The 13,274-nt window shown below is 45.4% G+C and overlaps 1 protein-coding gene across 7 annotated transcripts in view; it reads left to right on the forward strand.

Moving 5' to 3' along the window:
• Nucleotides 1–13,274, forward strand: part of MYO9A (myosin IXA) — a 1,154,601-nt gene that overhangs the window by 412,186 nt on the left and 729,141 nt on the right. For all 7 annotated transcript variants that reach the window (XM_069624659.1, XM_069624658.1, XM_069624661.1 and 4 more), the window contains one exon: nucleotides 7,309–7,408. In XM_069624659.1, the coding sequence (XP_069480760.1) occupies nucleotides 7,309–7,408 (100 nt within the window). The remainder of the gene's footprint in view (nucleotides 1–7,308; nucleotides 7,409–13,274) is intronic.

Here is a 13,274-nt window from a genome sequence, read left to right on the forward strand (position 1 = left end):
CAAAAACAGGCCTGAACCGACCCAGGACCTGTGCCGCCACCTCATGCTCCCCAGTGGGAGGCTGGTTATCGCAATTTGTCGACCAGTGGCGAAAGATCTCCACATAAAAATGAGTGCTCGATGTCCTTCAACAAGGGCACGCTGTGGAATTCCAGGACTAGTGCCCTCACATTCCTCCTGTTCCACAACGAGAACTGCATGTGGCACAGCTACTATAGGAGATTCAAGCCATGCTAAACAAAGGGGTGATGGAACCAATCCCTCAGTGCCTGCAGAGCTCCGGAGTGTACTCCAGATACTTTCAGGTAAGGAAGAAGTCAGAAAGGTGGAGACCTCTTCTAGATGTACGTTGACTGACCAAAATCCTCAAATCCCAAAAGTTCAGGATGGTCCTGTTGCAGCACATGCTCGACCAACTAGAGGAAGGAGATTTCCTGGCGCCCCTCGACCTAGAGAATGCATGCTTCCACATCCCCATTTATCGAAAACACTGGAGGTTCCTGCGTTTCATCGTTCAGAGGCGCCATTACCAGTTCAAGGCCCTGCCCTTCAGCCTCAATTCGGCCCCAAGGGTGTTCACTGAATGCTTGGCCCTGGTGGCAGTGCACCTGTTCTGCAAAGGAATCCACATCTATCCTTATTTGGATGATCGACTTCTCTGGGATTCTCAATAACCTATCAGAAGTCCTACATTGCCATCTGAGAACGCACTATTCCTGCGTGCCCACCTCGACACACTCTTACCTAGCGATTTCCTCGGAATACAGGATAAAGGCCATCCTGGGAAAGGTCCAGCGGCTAGCGACTGCTTACGTTGCAACTGTCTGTCTATCAAGTCCCTGCCGGGGATGATGTCCTCCAGCATCCATCTGATCCCCTTTTGCAGACTGCAGATGAGACCACTTCAAGAGTTTCTTGAGGCCAGATGAGAGCAAGTCACCGGCACATGGACCGATTAGATCGCCCTCAATCAGGCATTCTGCCAGGCTCTGCAATGGTGGTCAGTTCGCCTCTGCATCTCTCGCACGGGGCTCCCTTTCATATCCCTGTGTTTCAGGCGACAGTAACGATGAGGCCTCCCTAGAGGGTTGGGTGCCCACACAGGATATTCTCATGCCAGAGGACTCTGGCTCCAATGTCCTGGAACTCCAGGCAGTCTTCTGGGCCCTCGAGTCTTTTCAGCCTCCGCTCCGGGGGAAGGTGGTGCACGTCTTCACAGACAGCACCACCATCATATTCTACATCAGGAAGCAGAGCGGGACACACTCCTCCGCTCTCCCCCTAGAGGCACAGAATATGTGGCGCTGGGCCATTGCTCAAAGCATGTTTCTTGTCCCATTTTACCTGGCAGGCATCAAACACCATTGCAGAGTCTGCGGTCCTGCCATGAATGGGAGCGCCAGCAAGCGCAAGTGTCTCGTCTCTTCAATGAGTGGGGTCTCCCTCAGGTTGACCTCTTTGCGGCAGATAACAATGCCAAGTGTCGAGGGTTTGCCACCAGGTATCCTCAGCCAAGGAGTCTGGGGACACCTTCCCATTCCCTTGGCAGAGCCTCTTCCTGTACGGTTTCCAGCCGATTCCGCTGTTGCTACGAGTGATCAATGCACTCAGACGTTGCCGCTGCAAGATGATCCTCATTGCACCGGCGTGGCCCAGAGAGATCTGGTGTTCGAACCTTCTCCATCTGTCAGTGGTTCCAGCCATCATCTGACTGCCTCCACTTCCAGACCTCCTTTCCAGAGAAGGAGGATCAATCCTGCAACACGACCCAGCATCCCTGAGACTCAGTCTGGCTCCTGCATCTCTAGAATTTGGGCACTACTTGCTGCCCTTGGAATGCAAGCAAATACTGCCAAGGCCACGGCCCCCTCTATGCTTGCTTGCTGTAAAGACAAGTGGAAGCGTTTTACAGTGTGGTGACGCCAACAGAAGATTTCTCTGCTCTGCTTGATGGCACTGCAGCTTTTTCCGTACCTGCTCTTGCTGGCCAAGTCTGGCCTTGCCCATGCATCTATGAAGGTTCACCTGGCCGCCATATCCCCGTATGCCAGGCCTCCAGGCAAGCTCTCCCTGTGGTTGCACAGGCCCATTAAGGAGTTCCTTAAAGGCCTTTTCAGAAAATTCCCTTCGGTGAAAGCTCCTGCTCCTGCTTGGGAGCTAAACGTGCTATTGTGTAAACTGTTGGGACCTCCGTTTGATCCTATGCATCGAGCCTCTTTAAAGTTTCTGTCATGAACGATCGCCTTCCTGGCGGTGATCGCTTTGGCTAGGCGGGTTGGGGAACTGCAGGCTCTTACCTGTTAACCTCCATATTTGTCGTTCCACTCAGCTAACGAGGTTCTGCAAACTCATCCTTCCTTTAGGCCAAAGAAACAGTCAGACTTTCATCTAAACAAGTCTTTGGTTCTGTCAGTTTTCTTCACACATCCGTTTTTGCCTGCTGAAAGGTCTTTGCATTCGCTGGACGTTGCACGTGCCCTGAAGTTCTATGTGCAACGCACAAAGGAATTTTGAAAGACTTCTCAACTTTTCATCAAATTTGGACCTGTGGGACATGGGAAGGCCGTGTTTAAGGCTTCCATCTCCAGTTGCATCATGCATTGCCATCATCTGGCCAACAGATCACTTTCAGGCTGGCTGGTAGCTCATTCCACCGGAGCCATTGCAGCGACTAAAGCATTTCTTTCTGGTGTCCACCTGCTCAACATATGCCGGGCTGCTTTGTGGAGGTCTACCCAAACCTTAACAAGATTCTACTGTGTCAATGGGGATTCTAGGGAGGAGTCCCGGGTCGGACACGCAGGGCTGCGCAACATGTTTGTTTGAGGTGAGTCTGTTCCAGGGGTAAGTGTATTGCTTCTGTGAGCCTTGCCACCTCCTGTGTTTGTGTTTATGTACTGCTGTGTCATCGTATTCATAAGCATGTGAATCCATGCAAGACCTCATGCTGGAGAAGGAACAAGTTACTTACCTGTAACTTTTTCTCAAGCATGGGTCTTGCATGGGTTCACATGTGAACCCTCGTGATTTATGCTGCTACTTTACGTGCGCAACCAAATCTGAAGATGGCCACCAGGGGTGGAGGTTAGGAGGAAGAGTGTCATTGGTTGGCGCAGTATGACCCAAAGTGATACTGGTAGGCCATATAAGCGATGAGCAGCTTTTAGCTTAAAGCTAAACTGCTTTCAGTTTTTACCAGTCTGACAACAGGGAATATTCGTGAGCATTTGAATCCATGCAAGACTCCTACTGGAGAGCAAGAGTTACAGGTAAGTAACTTGTTCCTTCTGCTTTACAGTTAAAGCTATTTCTTCTTGCTTATTAAATGCTCCCATTAGGAATGGGACCTTTTTTATTTGTTACAAAAATGATTTTACTCCCAACTTTTCTAAACTAGGAAGTACAATGCTCCCTCTTCAAAATCATATCTGGAGCACTGCTTGGAGGAGAATTAAAGAATTAGGCATACTGAGAGTATTGCTATTAAAAAGCTTCACTATTACAAATTATATTGGTCGAATTAAATAAAAGTGGCTTGAAAATGGTAAAAATAAAAAATTGAGAATCTGTATGGAACCCTAGAATTCTCAAATATACAAAATGGGAACTTGCTTATTTGAAGCCCTAAGACCAATTATGGGAGCAGGAACAGAAAATGATGAAGTTGAGCAACTAGTGAAAGGCCCTGTTGATGGAATTAAAAGCAAGTGCAGTTGTGAGAAATACAATGTTACATGTTCATGACGGACAGCCTACCCTTCCGAGAAATGTATACTGAACAAGGTTAGTAATGGTGTTAGTCATGCATGTACTCAGAAATCTGCTGTGATCAATTAATCATCATGGACTTCTAAATGGATGCCTTGATGGAAGGGAAGGTGCCTTCTTGGGATTCGCTATGGTAAGATTCTCTCCAAGCAGTCCCAGGATGTCGTGATTAAAGTCCAAATGTCAGCCGTTTGGTTTGCAAGGAGTCTTCCATAGTTTTGGAACAATCTTTGCCCAACACATTTTTTTCCTTAAAGCTCCTACCTCCAAAATAATTAATACCATCAAATATGATGTTTATGGAGGGGCTAGTGAACAAGAGAGTGGCCTCTGTCCAGGTTCCTAGACATCAGAGGCCTTACTGATATTATTCAACCTGACTACCAGGTACAAAATACATTGGCGATAGAAATGAGGTACATCCATTGAAAGAAGCTGTAAACATGTATACGTTTGCAGAATGGAATTCTAAGTGGGTGGCAAGACATGGTCAGGGACCTGACCCTGTGAATAAGGGATTGAGCACCCCTCTAAACCTGGGGCAGGAGGCCTACAAGAGAACTTGCAGGAACAAGTCCTGCCTCAGTGGTGTGGTGTGGTGTGGGAGTTGGGATGTCCCTAGTTGCTGTCCCTTAGACCTGTGCCTCTTTAAATGCTCAAAGTACCACTTCTTCTTTCCTTATACCGTTTGTGCGCAACACTGGCGAGTGTTCTTTTTCTTTTCACCTAGCACTGTGAGTACCAGGGTCATGGCAATAAAGACCTGAGCTGTGGCACACCACAGAGGGAGGCAGCGACTAGCAGGGTAACTGTGGAATGTGACATTCATCTAACTGTCAATCCAGATGCTTTACACGATCCGGTTAGGAACTGTGGAATCAACTATACCTTTACTGGCCCTCCATTACCAAACACAGACCCACATACGAAAAGGGGGTGGGGCTTAAAGCCTGTTATATTCTTTCTCATGACTGTGGCCCGACCCTTAAGGAAAAGGAAGTCATTAGTTGGCCCGCTGAACCAGCTGGGATGGAGAACCAATGGAAGGAAATGGAAGGAAAATGGGGCCGAAGATTGAAGGCGGTGTGGATTGTTCAGGTGACATCAAGGGAGGCAAAGGTGGACCAAGAGACCAGGTTTTGGAAGGACGGCACAGAGTACCATGGTGGGGGATTACAGAGGGCTTGTGCAAGGTGAGAGAAAGTGATGCTTGGCTGAGAGTGTGTGCAATGTGAGTAAGACTAAGGGAGAGGGTAGAGGTGTGAGTAATACTGAATTGGAAAGCTGACCGCGAGAGCGAAAGGAGAGCGACTATGGGAGAAGCTGTGGGTGGAGTGTAAAGTAGGGGAGGAGAGTGTAGTAGATGGACTGGAGAAGTACTAAAGGACAGTAGTGGGAGTGAAAAAATATTAGGTGGGGTGAGTAGTGGAGAGTAGTAGAAGGGGAGAGTAGTAGGGAAGCGAGTGGGCAAGTAGCATATAAAATGGAGTGTATAAGGGAGCAGTAAAGGAGAGAGAGAGGACATCGGACAGGTGGAAAAGGGGAGCAGGAAGAGGGAGGAGGACAGTTGAAAGACGGAAAAGTGATGGAGAAGAGATCAGGGCGAGGAATACAAGTTCATGAGTGGGAAGGACAAGTTGAGCATGGGTAATTGGAAGGCACCTATTCCAACTGTATTGATCATTGCTATTCTTGTGAAACCTGTGAATATATGATACACCTTGGAAATCCCAGAGAAAGAAAGCAAGATATGTTTGCCTTTAAGCCATCACAGCTAGTCAAAACTGTTTGATAAGGGTTACTATCTCTAGTGACCATTTGGGATTATGGGATGCCTGGGCTAGTGAGGGAAAAGTCCACTGGAGACGGGAGAGGGGATGGCCCTTACTAAAGCCCTTCTCCAAAAATCAATAAAAAACCCTTGAGCTTTCTTCATGAGTTGGTGTGTTCTGAAGGCCATCTGTAAAATGTGGCCCCAAACATGAAATGTCTAGAAGTTAATTTCAACAGAGGTTTAATTTTGATGGGAAAAGATAGCTGTGTACCAGGCCCAATACACACAAACTAAAGGAATACAGTGAGATGATACTGTGCTAGGTAAAGGTCAACTGGGTTAAACTTATCGGCTGAATTACATTATTGGAGTTCCACTAAACCCTTATTTCGGGGACTTTCTGATTACAGTAATGTGTATGGGTTGGATCTTATGTGTAAAATGGTTGATTTTACAGGACTGTCCAAATGCAGATGAGCTAAGGCAGTCCCCTTTGGACTTTACTCCATCTTGCTAGATAGGATAGTTGATTACTGATGGTTAGCATTAGCTAAACCGTGTGTATTCAAGATATGGAGTTTGGATGTTTGAATTGTCAGAGCTGGCCTTCTATGAACATAACTATTATAGCCATACAATTATTGTTCTGAATGTTCTAGACAAGCCTCCATCTTCTCATTCTCTTGGATTGATGAAAACAAATGCAATTTTAGCTAAGGAGAAGTGACCAAATTTATTTGACCGAAAATGGTAGGTAATGTGGTATATGTGTAGTACATAATAGGTGTGGTGTGGGGTAAGGGTAAAAGTTAGGGCAGGGAGGGGATAAGGTGGCGGGATGCGGGGGGGGGGGGTCTCCCCCTGCATGAAAAACAAAATGTTTTAATAATAAAAAGTTAATTTCGATTTTCGGTAAAATAGATTCGGTCACATCTTCTACATTAGGTAAAATATTTGTATCCATGAAAACTATCTTAGCCAAGCCCTCGTTGCTCTTAATCCTATAGACTCTAATCATTTTCATTTTGGTTGTGCACTAAGACTTCCAAAACCCATGCCAGCAACTCGAACTAGCGCAAGATAATGCCTAATACTTTTCATCAAATGTAAGCGACGATTCCTACCAGGGTCAGGCAATTCCCTCTGTTTATGATAGCGCTGGAAAGTATGGCTCTTTGTGGAATTTGCAACACATCACACTATCTGTAAATAAAGTGAATTTTTCTAAACCCCACGTTATGACATTCAAGGTAAATACTAAGGACATCATAAGAGGTAGCTTTCCTCTGTCATTGTTTGGGTCTTTCGGAGCAATGATATTCTTTGCATGTTGGAATGGTTAAGGGCCAAACCCTCATCATTGCATGACTCTAGGTGATCACAATGTGCATGTGGATAGATTATAGGAGAGCTGCTGTTCTATCAGTGTTCATGTGCTACTATAGCTCAGTGGATTGGGAATCTACTGCAGAAATCTAGGAATATACTTAAGGTCCCAGGACCATCCCTGCAACCTGCCTCAATTTTCCTTTTTGAGGTCATTGTAGTGAATTCCATAGTTTCTTGGTGTGCACTGTAAAAGGAATAACATTTAATATGTTGGTATTATGCACATCATCACACCCAAGTAACTATGAGTTTGTTGTTGATGCGCTCTAACACTGAGATTGAGGATTTAATTGTGCACATTTTGGGTTTGTATTGTGGATTCATGAAATCCTTTTGCATCCAACCCGAACATAACCCACTTTCCCCTCTCTTTGTAGGAACTACCATGTATTCTATTACCTCTTGGCAGGTGCTAGTGACGAGGAAAGGTTGGCGTTTCATCTCAAGAAGCCTGAAGAGTACCATTACCTCAACCAGGTAGAAGTTGACATTTTTATTCCGGTGAAACCTCTTTTGATATCCATTGTTTTCAGAACGAAAGCCGCGTTTCTGGCATCAGATTGGTAGACTTGAAGTATACTTTTATTTCTTCTTATTTTGTGTGTTGCAAGTCTACACCTGTTGTACATCTATATATGAAACCATAAATATATCTACAATGCGCCTGGCTCTAGAAATGCACAACCGTTCTATTATCTCAGGATCCACACTGGGACAATATCATCAACTTGTCGCACCCTGAAAGTACTATTAATGCTCTAGTTTGTTCATCCCTCTGGGCTTAGGGCACAGTGTCAGAAGTTACTAGAAGACATTTGCATGATTTAGCTGTAGCAGAGCTCTTATGCCAACTAACCGACAGCATGAGCTTTCATTTAACACAGTAATACGTCTGCATTCCATGCTGTTCTCTCCTTTCAGAAAAAATATCAATAGAAAGCTTAATTGTGCTGATGGCAAAGGGACTTATAGGCCACTACTTATATCGGTGCAGCTATGAGTGAGTAGTCCATTTTCAAGATTACTGCTGTTTAGGTTGGGTAGCCAATGCTATGGTTGAGCCACTGAATACGGCTTTGCAAACTGAGAAAAATGTTGGTTTCACTAATCTGCAACAGCGAGTATTGGTAGAGCAGCTTCAGTTCATTATTGAGACTGCACTGTGTTGCTTGGGACCATGTGTAGCTTTCTGGAAGCTTTGTGTGTGGTGATAACTAGTTTGTTTGGGAAAGAATATAAGAGCACCATGTGCAGATGGAGGCTTTACAATGTAGTGACTGGTTGATGTCATATGGGGAGCGATTATGCCCTGTAAAGATGGGACAGTGGCTTTTGGGAGTGGGTCAAGCTGCGTTGAGAGGGGTGGATGGTCGTGTGGGGAGAGGGCTGTGCTGCTTTTGGAAGGGGCATGTTGCATGTGTTTATATGGCTTAGTCTTTTCTAAGTGTGCAGTGTAATCCAAGTATATTGTTCACAATTTAGTGGGTTCACCTCTGAACTTGTCTACTTGTGAGGGTAATGTGTATCGAGAAAGGCCCTCCTTCACCATGTGTTTTAGGTTCTGTTAAGAAGCTTTCCAAAGACTCAAAAGTAGAGTAGAAGTTTCTAAAGACTATGGTTCTGATGTAAAGCAGCCCATGCTTTGTAGATGGATGTGACCCTGACATGTAGATTGGGATAAGCCATTATAGATGGGATCCTGCTTTGCATGTATGTAGTCATGTTTTGCTCGAAAGAGGATGTGCTGTGTGCGTATGGCATGGTGCTTTGTGCAGAGGGGATTTGAGAGTAGGTCTAGCTGCGTAAGGGGGTTGGAGTGGATTTGAAAATTATAGGAACAAGCTTGTGTAGAAGATTCTATGTCACAAACGTTCCTCTCTTTAAAATCACTGATTCTGTTAGCTACTGAAAGTCTGCTACGAAGGAATACATAACCCAGAAAGAGTTTAACTTGCCTTGGATGTTAAAACAACTCTACTAGTCACGAGTAGTAATCCTTTTTTCTTTGAATCAAGGTAATGATAAAGGATTTCCATGGATGTGTGAAAGGTCAAAAGATGTGTTTAACACAATGTAAACCCTTTGGGAATCGAATAAAAAAGTAGAGCTCAACATGGTAAAGGTCAAAATCAAACTAAGAATCTGTTGCTGTTAACAAAGTAAATATTAGTGTTCAAAAGGATAAGAAAGCAAAAAAGTCAAGATGAAAGCACAGTAGAAAGGGGACTAGTCTCTTTTGAAGGAATGTGCATAACTCAGAAGAATGCCCCCTTTTGTTTAGACAGGGCACTAAGCAGCACCATGAATCTCAAAATTGAAAACATTTCAGCCCTTGTTGATGGTCCTATGCTTGTAGCAATTGAATTCCGCAGTAAAAATCAAGTTAAAATCTGATAAATGTTTCTAAGATTGGTGGAAACACACTTGCAGACCTATCAGAGTGGTAGGTTTCACATGCTACCCTCCCAGAGTCAGTCTCCTACAAGGTTGTTGACTCTAAGGACACTGCATAAGAGGCTCCTGGTTTACTGGAGTTATCTTTGGGCTGTTGCCTATGAGCCAATGTTCCTCTTGATTGAAATTCATTGATACATTGAAAAGATCCTGTCCGGGCAGGAAATGCTTTGTTCAGCCTGCTCCTTTGCGCCTTTCCCAGCAGCGGAGTAGCATCTGGCCCACTAAACTCCTTTCAAAAAGAAGTCTTTGTGAAAAAAGTGGCATTGAGACAGCCACCATCCAGGTGGTGGATGATGCCATCCAAATCATGCATACGAATCACTGGTGCCCTTTTATCCATCCTCTTTGACCTCTCGTTGCATTCGACACCGCAGAACACTGTATGCTCCTCTCCCTCTTTGCTCACAGGAAGGGATTCTCTGGCATTGTCCTTAATTGTTTAACCTGCTACTTTCTGAGCAGATACTGGGACGTCCAGATGAACTTGTTGTGTTCTAACTGTTTCAAGGTCTTCTGCAGAGTCCCAGAAGGCTCCATCCTCTCACCAATTCTTTTTAGCCTTTACATGAAACCTTTGGGCACTCTCCTCAAAGATCCCACTATAGCCATACACCAATATGCAGACAATACTCGGTTGTACATGGGAGGAAATAGCATGCAGGGCATTATTCATCTCCGAGATTACCTAGCCATTATCCAATCCTGGATTTCAACTGCCTACCTCAAATTAAATCCATCCAAGACTAAATTTGCCCTCAGCGGTACGCACACTAAACAACTTGTCCAACAAGGGCTCAATGATATGCATCTAGAAGGATTTGATCTGTAACTCAGACTCAGCAAAATCTTTAGGCTTCACCAGTGACAGCCGCCTGTCTTCCAGAAACACATAGCCAAGAAGGCCCAAACAGCCTGGCTCCAAATCTCCACCCTTCGCAAAGTCAAACTCTTCATCCCACTGCAGGACCTCTGGAGAGTAGTACAGGCCCTTGTGGACTCGCACATCAATGGAGGAAATTACGGGGGCTCCAAGCTGCTCGCTTGGCTCCCCTAAAAGGAGTCCATCAAGCTGCAGCATGTCTTGTTATGGGTGCACAGAAATTTGACCGAATCAACCCTGTCTTACACAAACCACATTGGCTTCCTCTCCTGGCCAGTTAATTGTTCAAGACTGCATGTATCATCTACAAAGCAATCACGAGTAGCATGCCAGTGTACCAGGCAGCTAAGCTCCACATATCTGATGAGCAAATCGACCAACTGGCTTGAATCACAACTCGTCTGCAAAGAGTGGACCCCCAAACAATCCTCCTCTTGTCACGCAACCCCCTCTGAAACTCGGTCCCGGTGTCAGCTTGGAATGCCTCCATAATACTCCAATTTCGCAACTCTCTCAAAACATGGCAAGATTTTTTGAAGTGAAGTAATGAAGTAGCATTTTGACTGCTTTCACTAAATGTATCCTCCTGTTAAAGGTCGACTTTGCCGATCGGATTTAAATTTGGTGCTAGTTCTCTAATTCACAAATACTTTGATCTGAAAGATTGGTGTGATCTATACTTGACCCAGGAGAACTGTTTGCCAGGTGGCTAGAGCATCAACAAGAACAATTAGATCTCCATGCTCCTTTTCCAAAGGGCTTCATGATATCTTTCACAAGGAGGTGGTGATATTTCATGCAAAACTATCCTTCCTCCAAAGGTCCTTTCTGACCAGATTCTATACATTGTTATTGGCCTACAGCTAAGTCTTCCTTGGAACCTTTGCATAATGTCAATATCATCAGAGCTTTTATATTTTAGTTTCAGAGACCATAAGCATTTAGATCCTCAGATCAACTTTTGGTTACTTATGGTGGTCTCACTACTGACCAAAAAAACATATCTGCGGCATCTGGCTGCATGGGCCAACTTACTGCATTATGCAGCTGCATTAACATATGTTTTCTATGGGGGCCAGCCTGGCATGCCCCCCAGTTCTAGCTCCCCCGCGTCGTTTTACTGCTCCACTTCTCTTTCAAAACCTAAAGTGGTAAGTTGACCCTTTGACCAATGTGGTCAGTCAACTGCAGCCATGTGGGCAGATACTCTAAAAGCAACTAAGGTGACCCATGCTATAGAAGTTATTCCTTGAATATCTTCTTCGGGAACTGCATGCAATTCCAGTGTTTAAGAGCGGTTTGAATCCCATTCTACCAGAGCAAAGACAGCACAAGTGCCCCACCCTCAGAAATGTGTAGGGCAGTGTGATGAGCCAGGAATTAAACTATGACACAAGTGAGCATGATTTTGGTTGAAGACTTTTATTGAAAATGAGGTTGGCAAAATGCCTCTCTGAACCTGCTCTAAGAGGAATGTTCCCACCTAAATAAAAAAGGAAGGATCTGTCTGTCAGACTGTCCAAAACAAAACTGTCCCATGTCCAATGCTCTATTCTGACCGTCACATTATAAACTAAATTCTGAGGTGAAGATGTGGTAATGGCTTCAGCCTTGGGTGGTTTAGGAAAGTGTTCAAAAAGGAAGAATACATAACTCCAACACAAAATTTCTTCAAGGATAAAGGTCCTTTCTCCAGAGGGTGGCTCCCTTCCCCTGGATTGATATTTTCATGAGTAACAGTTCCTTGTGCCTTTCTTGCCGAACAACAACCCTTGACACACAGAATTGTCTATCTACTTTTGTCTCTTTTGGGATACCTGGCATACTCTCCTGCCAGGGGTTTGTTCCTTCTCTCCTGGTTAACACAATCATTTTCCTAGTCCTGATACTTCTTCTCAGGACCTCTTTTCAAATGGATTGTGCCCTCCAACGTATTCCTCATCTTTGATATGTAATGTCCAGCTTCGGCTGCTTCTGAATTTTTTTTTTCGGCAGAGGGCGCTGTGCATCGATGGTGTCGAGTCGATGTTCCTCGAGGGCCTCCGTCGAGAGTGTTGTCATCGGAGGGCATAAATAGCACACGCAAAACCCGTTGGCCACTGTTCCATTTTTCCGCAACAGCATTTGCTTCGATACAAAATTCGGCACACCTCATTTTGTGACAGTTTGTTACAAGATCTTCGAATATAATGTCTTCATCATCGACTCCGTCGACACCGAAGCCCGGCTTCAAGAAAATGCCGGGACTGCGGGTCCAAGTTGTCTCTGACTGACCCGCCTCGGGTAAGACCACAATACGTCCAGTTGTACCAAGTGTCAGTACATGGCAGGAAAAGCCTTCAGGGATGGAAGTGGAAACTCAAGGTATGAAAAGTACCCAAATCCCCTAAGCCCCGACCCACTAAGTGTTTGACCGACGAGTCGAGGGGCGACTCTCCTCGGAGGAAGAAGGCCAAGCGTTCTAGGCCGAGGAGTAGCTCCCACCACTCTTGTTCGTCTTTGAAGAAGTCGAAGGGAAGGCACTGGAGGTTGCCTTCGTCGACTTCTTCGTCCGACATTTCCCCAGAAAGGGTAGCTTGTCCTACAAAAGAATCCACCCCACCTGAATGGGAAGCTTTTCAGTCGGAAATGTTAAACATTTTCGAAAAGCAAGGTCATGCTCCTACCGAGCCTTCGAAGGAAGCTGGTAAGGATAGGTCTCGCCCAAAATCCTGCGTGCCCTCGAACCCGGGAAAACGGCCTAACCAGCATCGGGAGCCCTCGAGGCCTTCATCCGATGATGAGCACAAGAAAGAAAAGTAGAGGACGAGGTCCTCGACGCCATCGAGACCTTTGGCACCCGCCAGACCCTCGCCGCCGATGCCGAAATATTCGACGCCAGCTGCCCCACATACGCCAGCTATTGCATCAAAGTCTAGAGCCCCTCCTCTGTGAGGTGCCAATAAAGAAACCTTCAACATCGTTGAAGCCTATGACTTCCAAACCTCAAAGTGTATGCTCCTCTTC

The sequence above is a fragment of the Ambystoma mexicanum genome, chromosome 11, assembly GCF_040938575.1.
Source record: "Ambystoma mexicanum isolate Mex_15411 chromosome 11, UKY_AmexF1_1, whole genome shotgun sequence".
Classification (NCBI taxonomy): Eukaryota; Metazoa; Chordata; class Amphibia; order Caudata; family Ambystomatidae; genus Ambystoma; species Ambystoma mexicanum.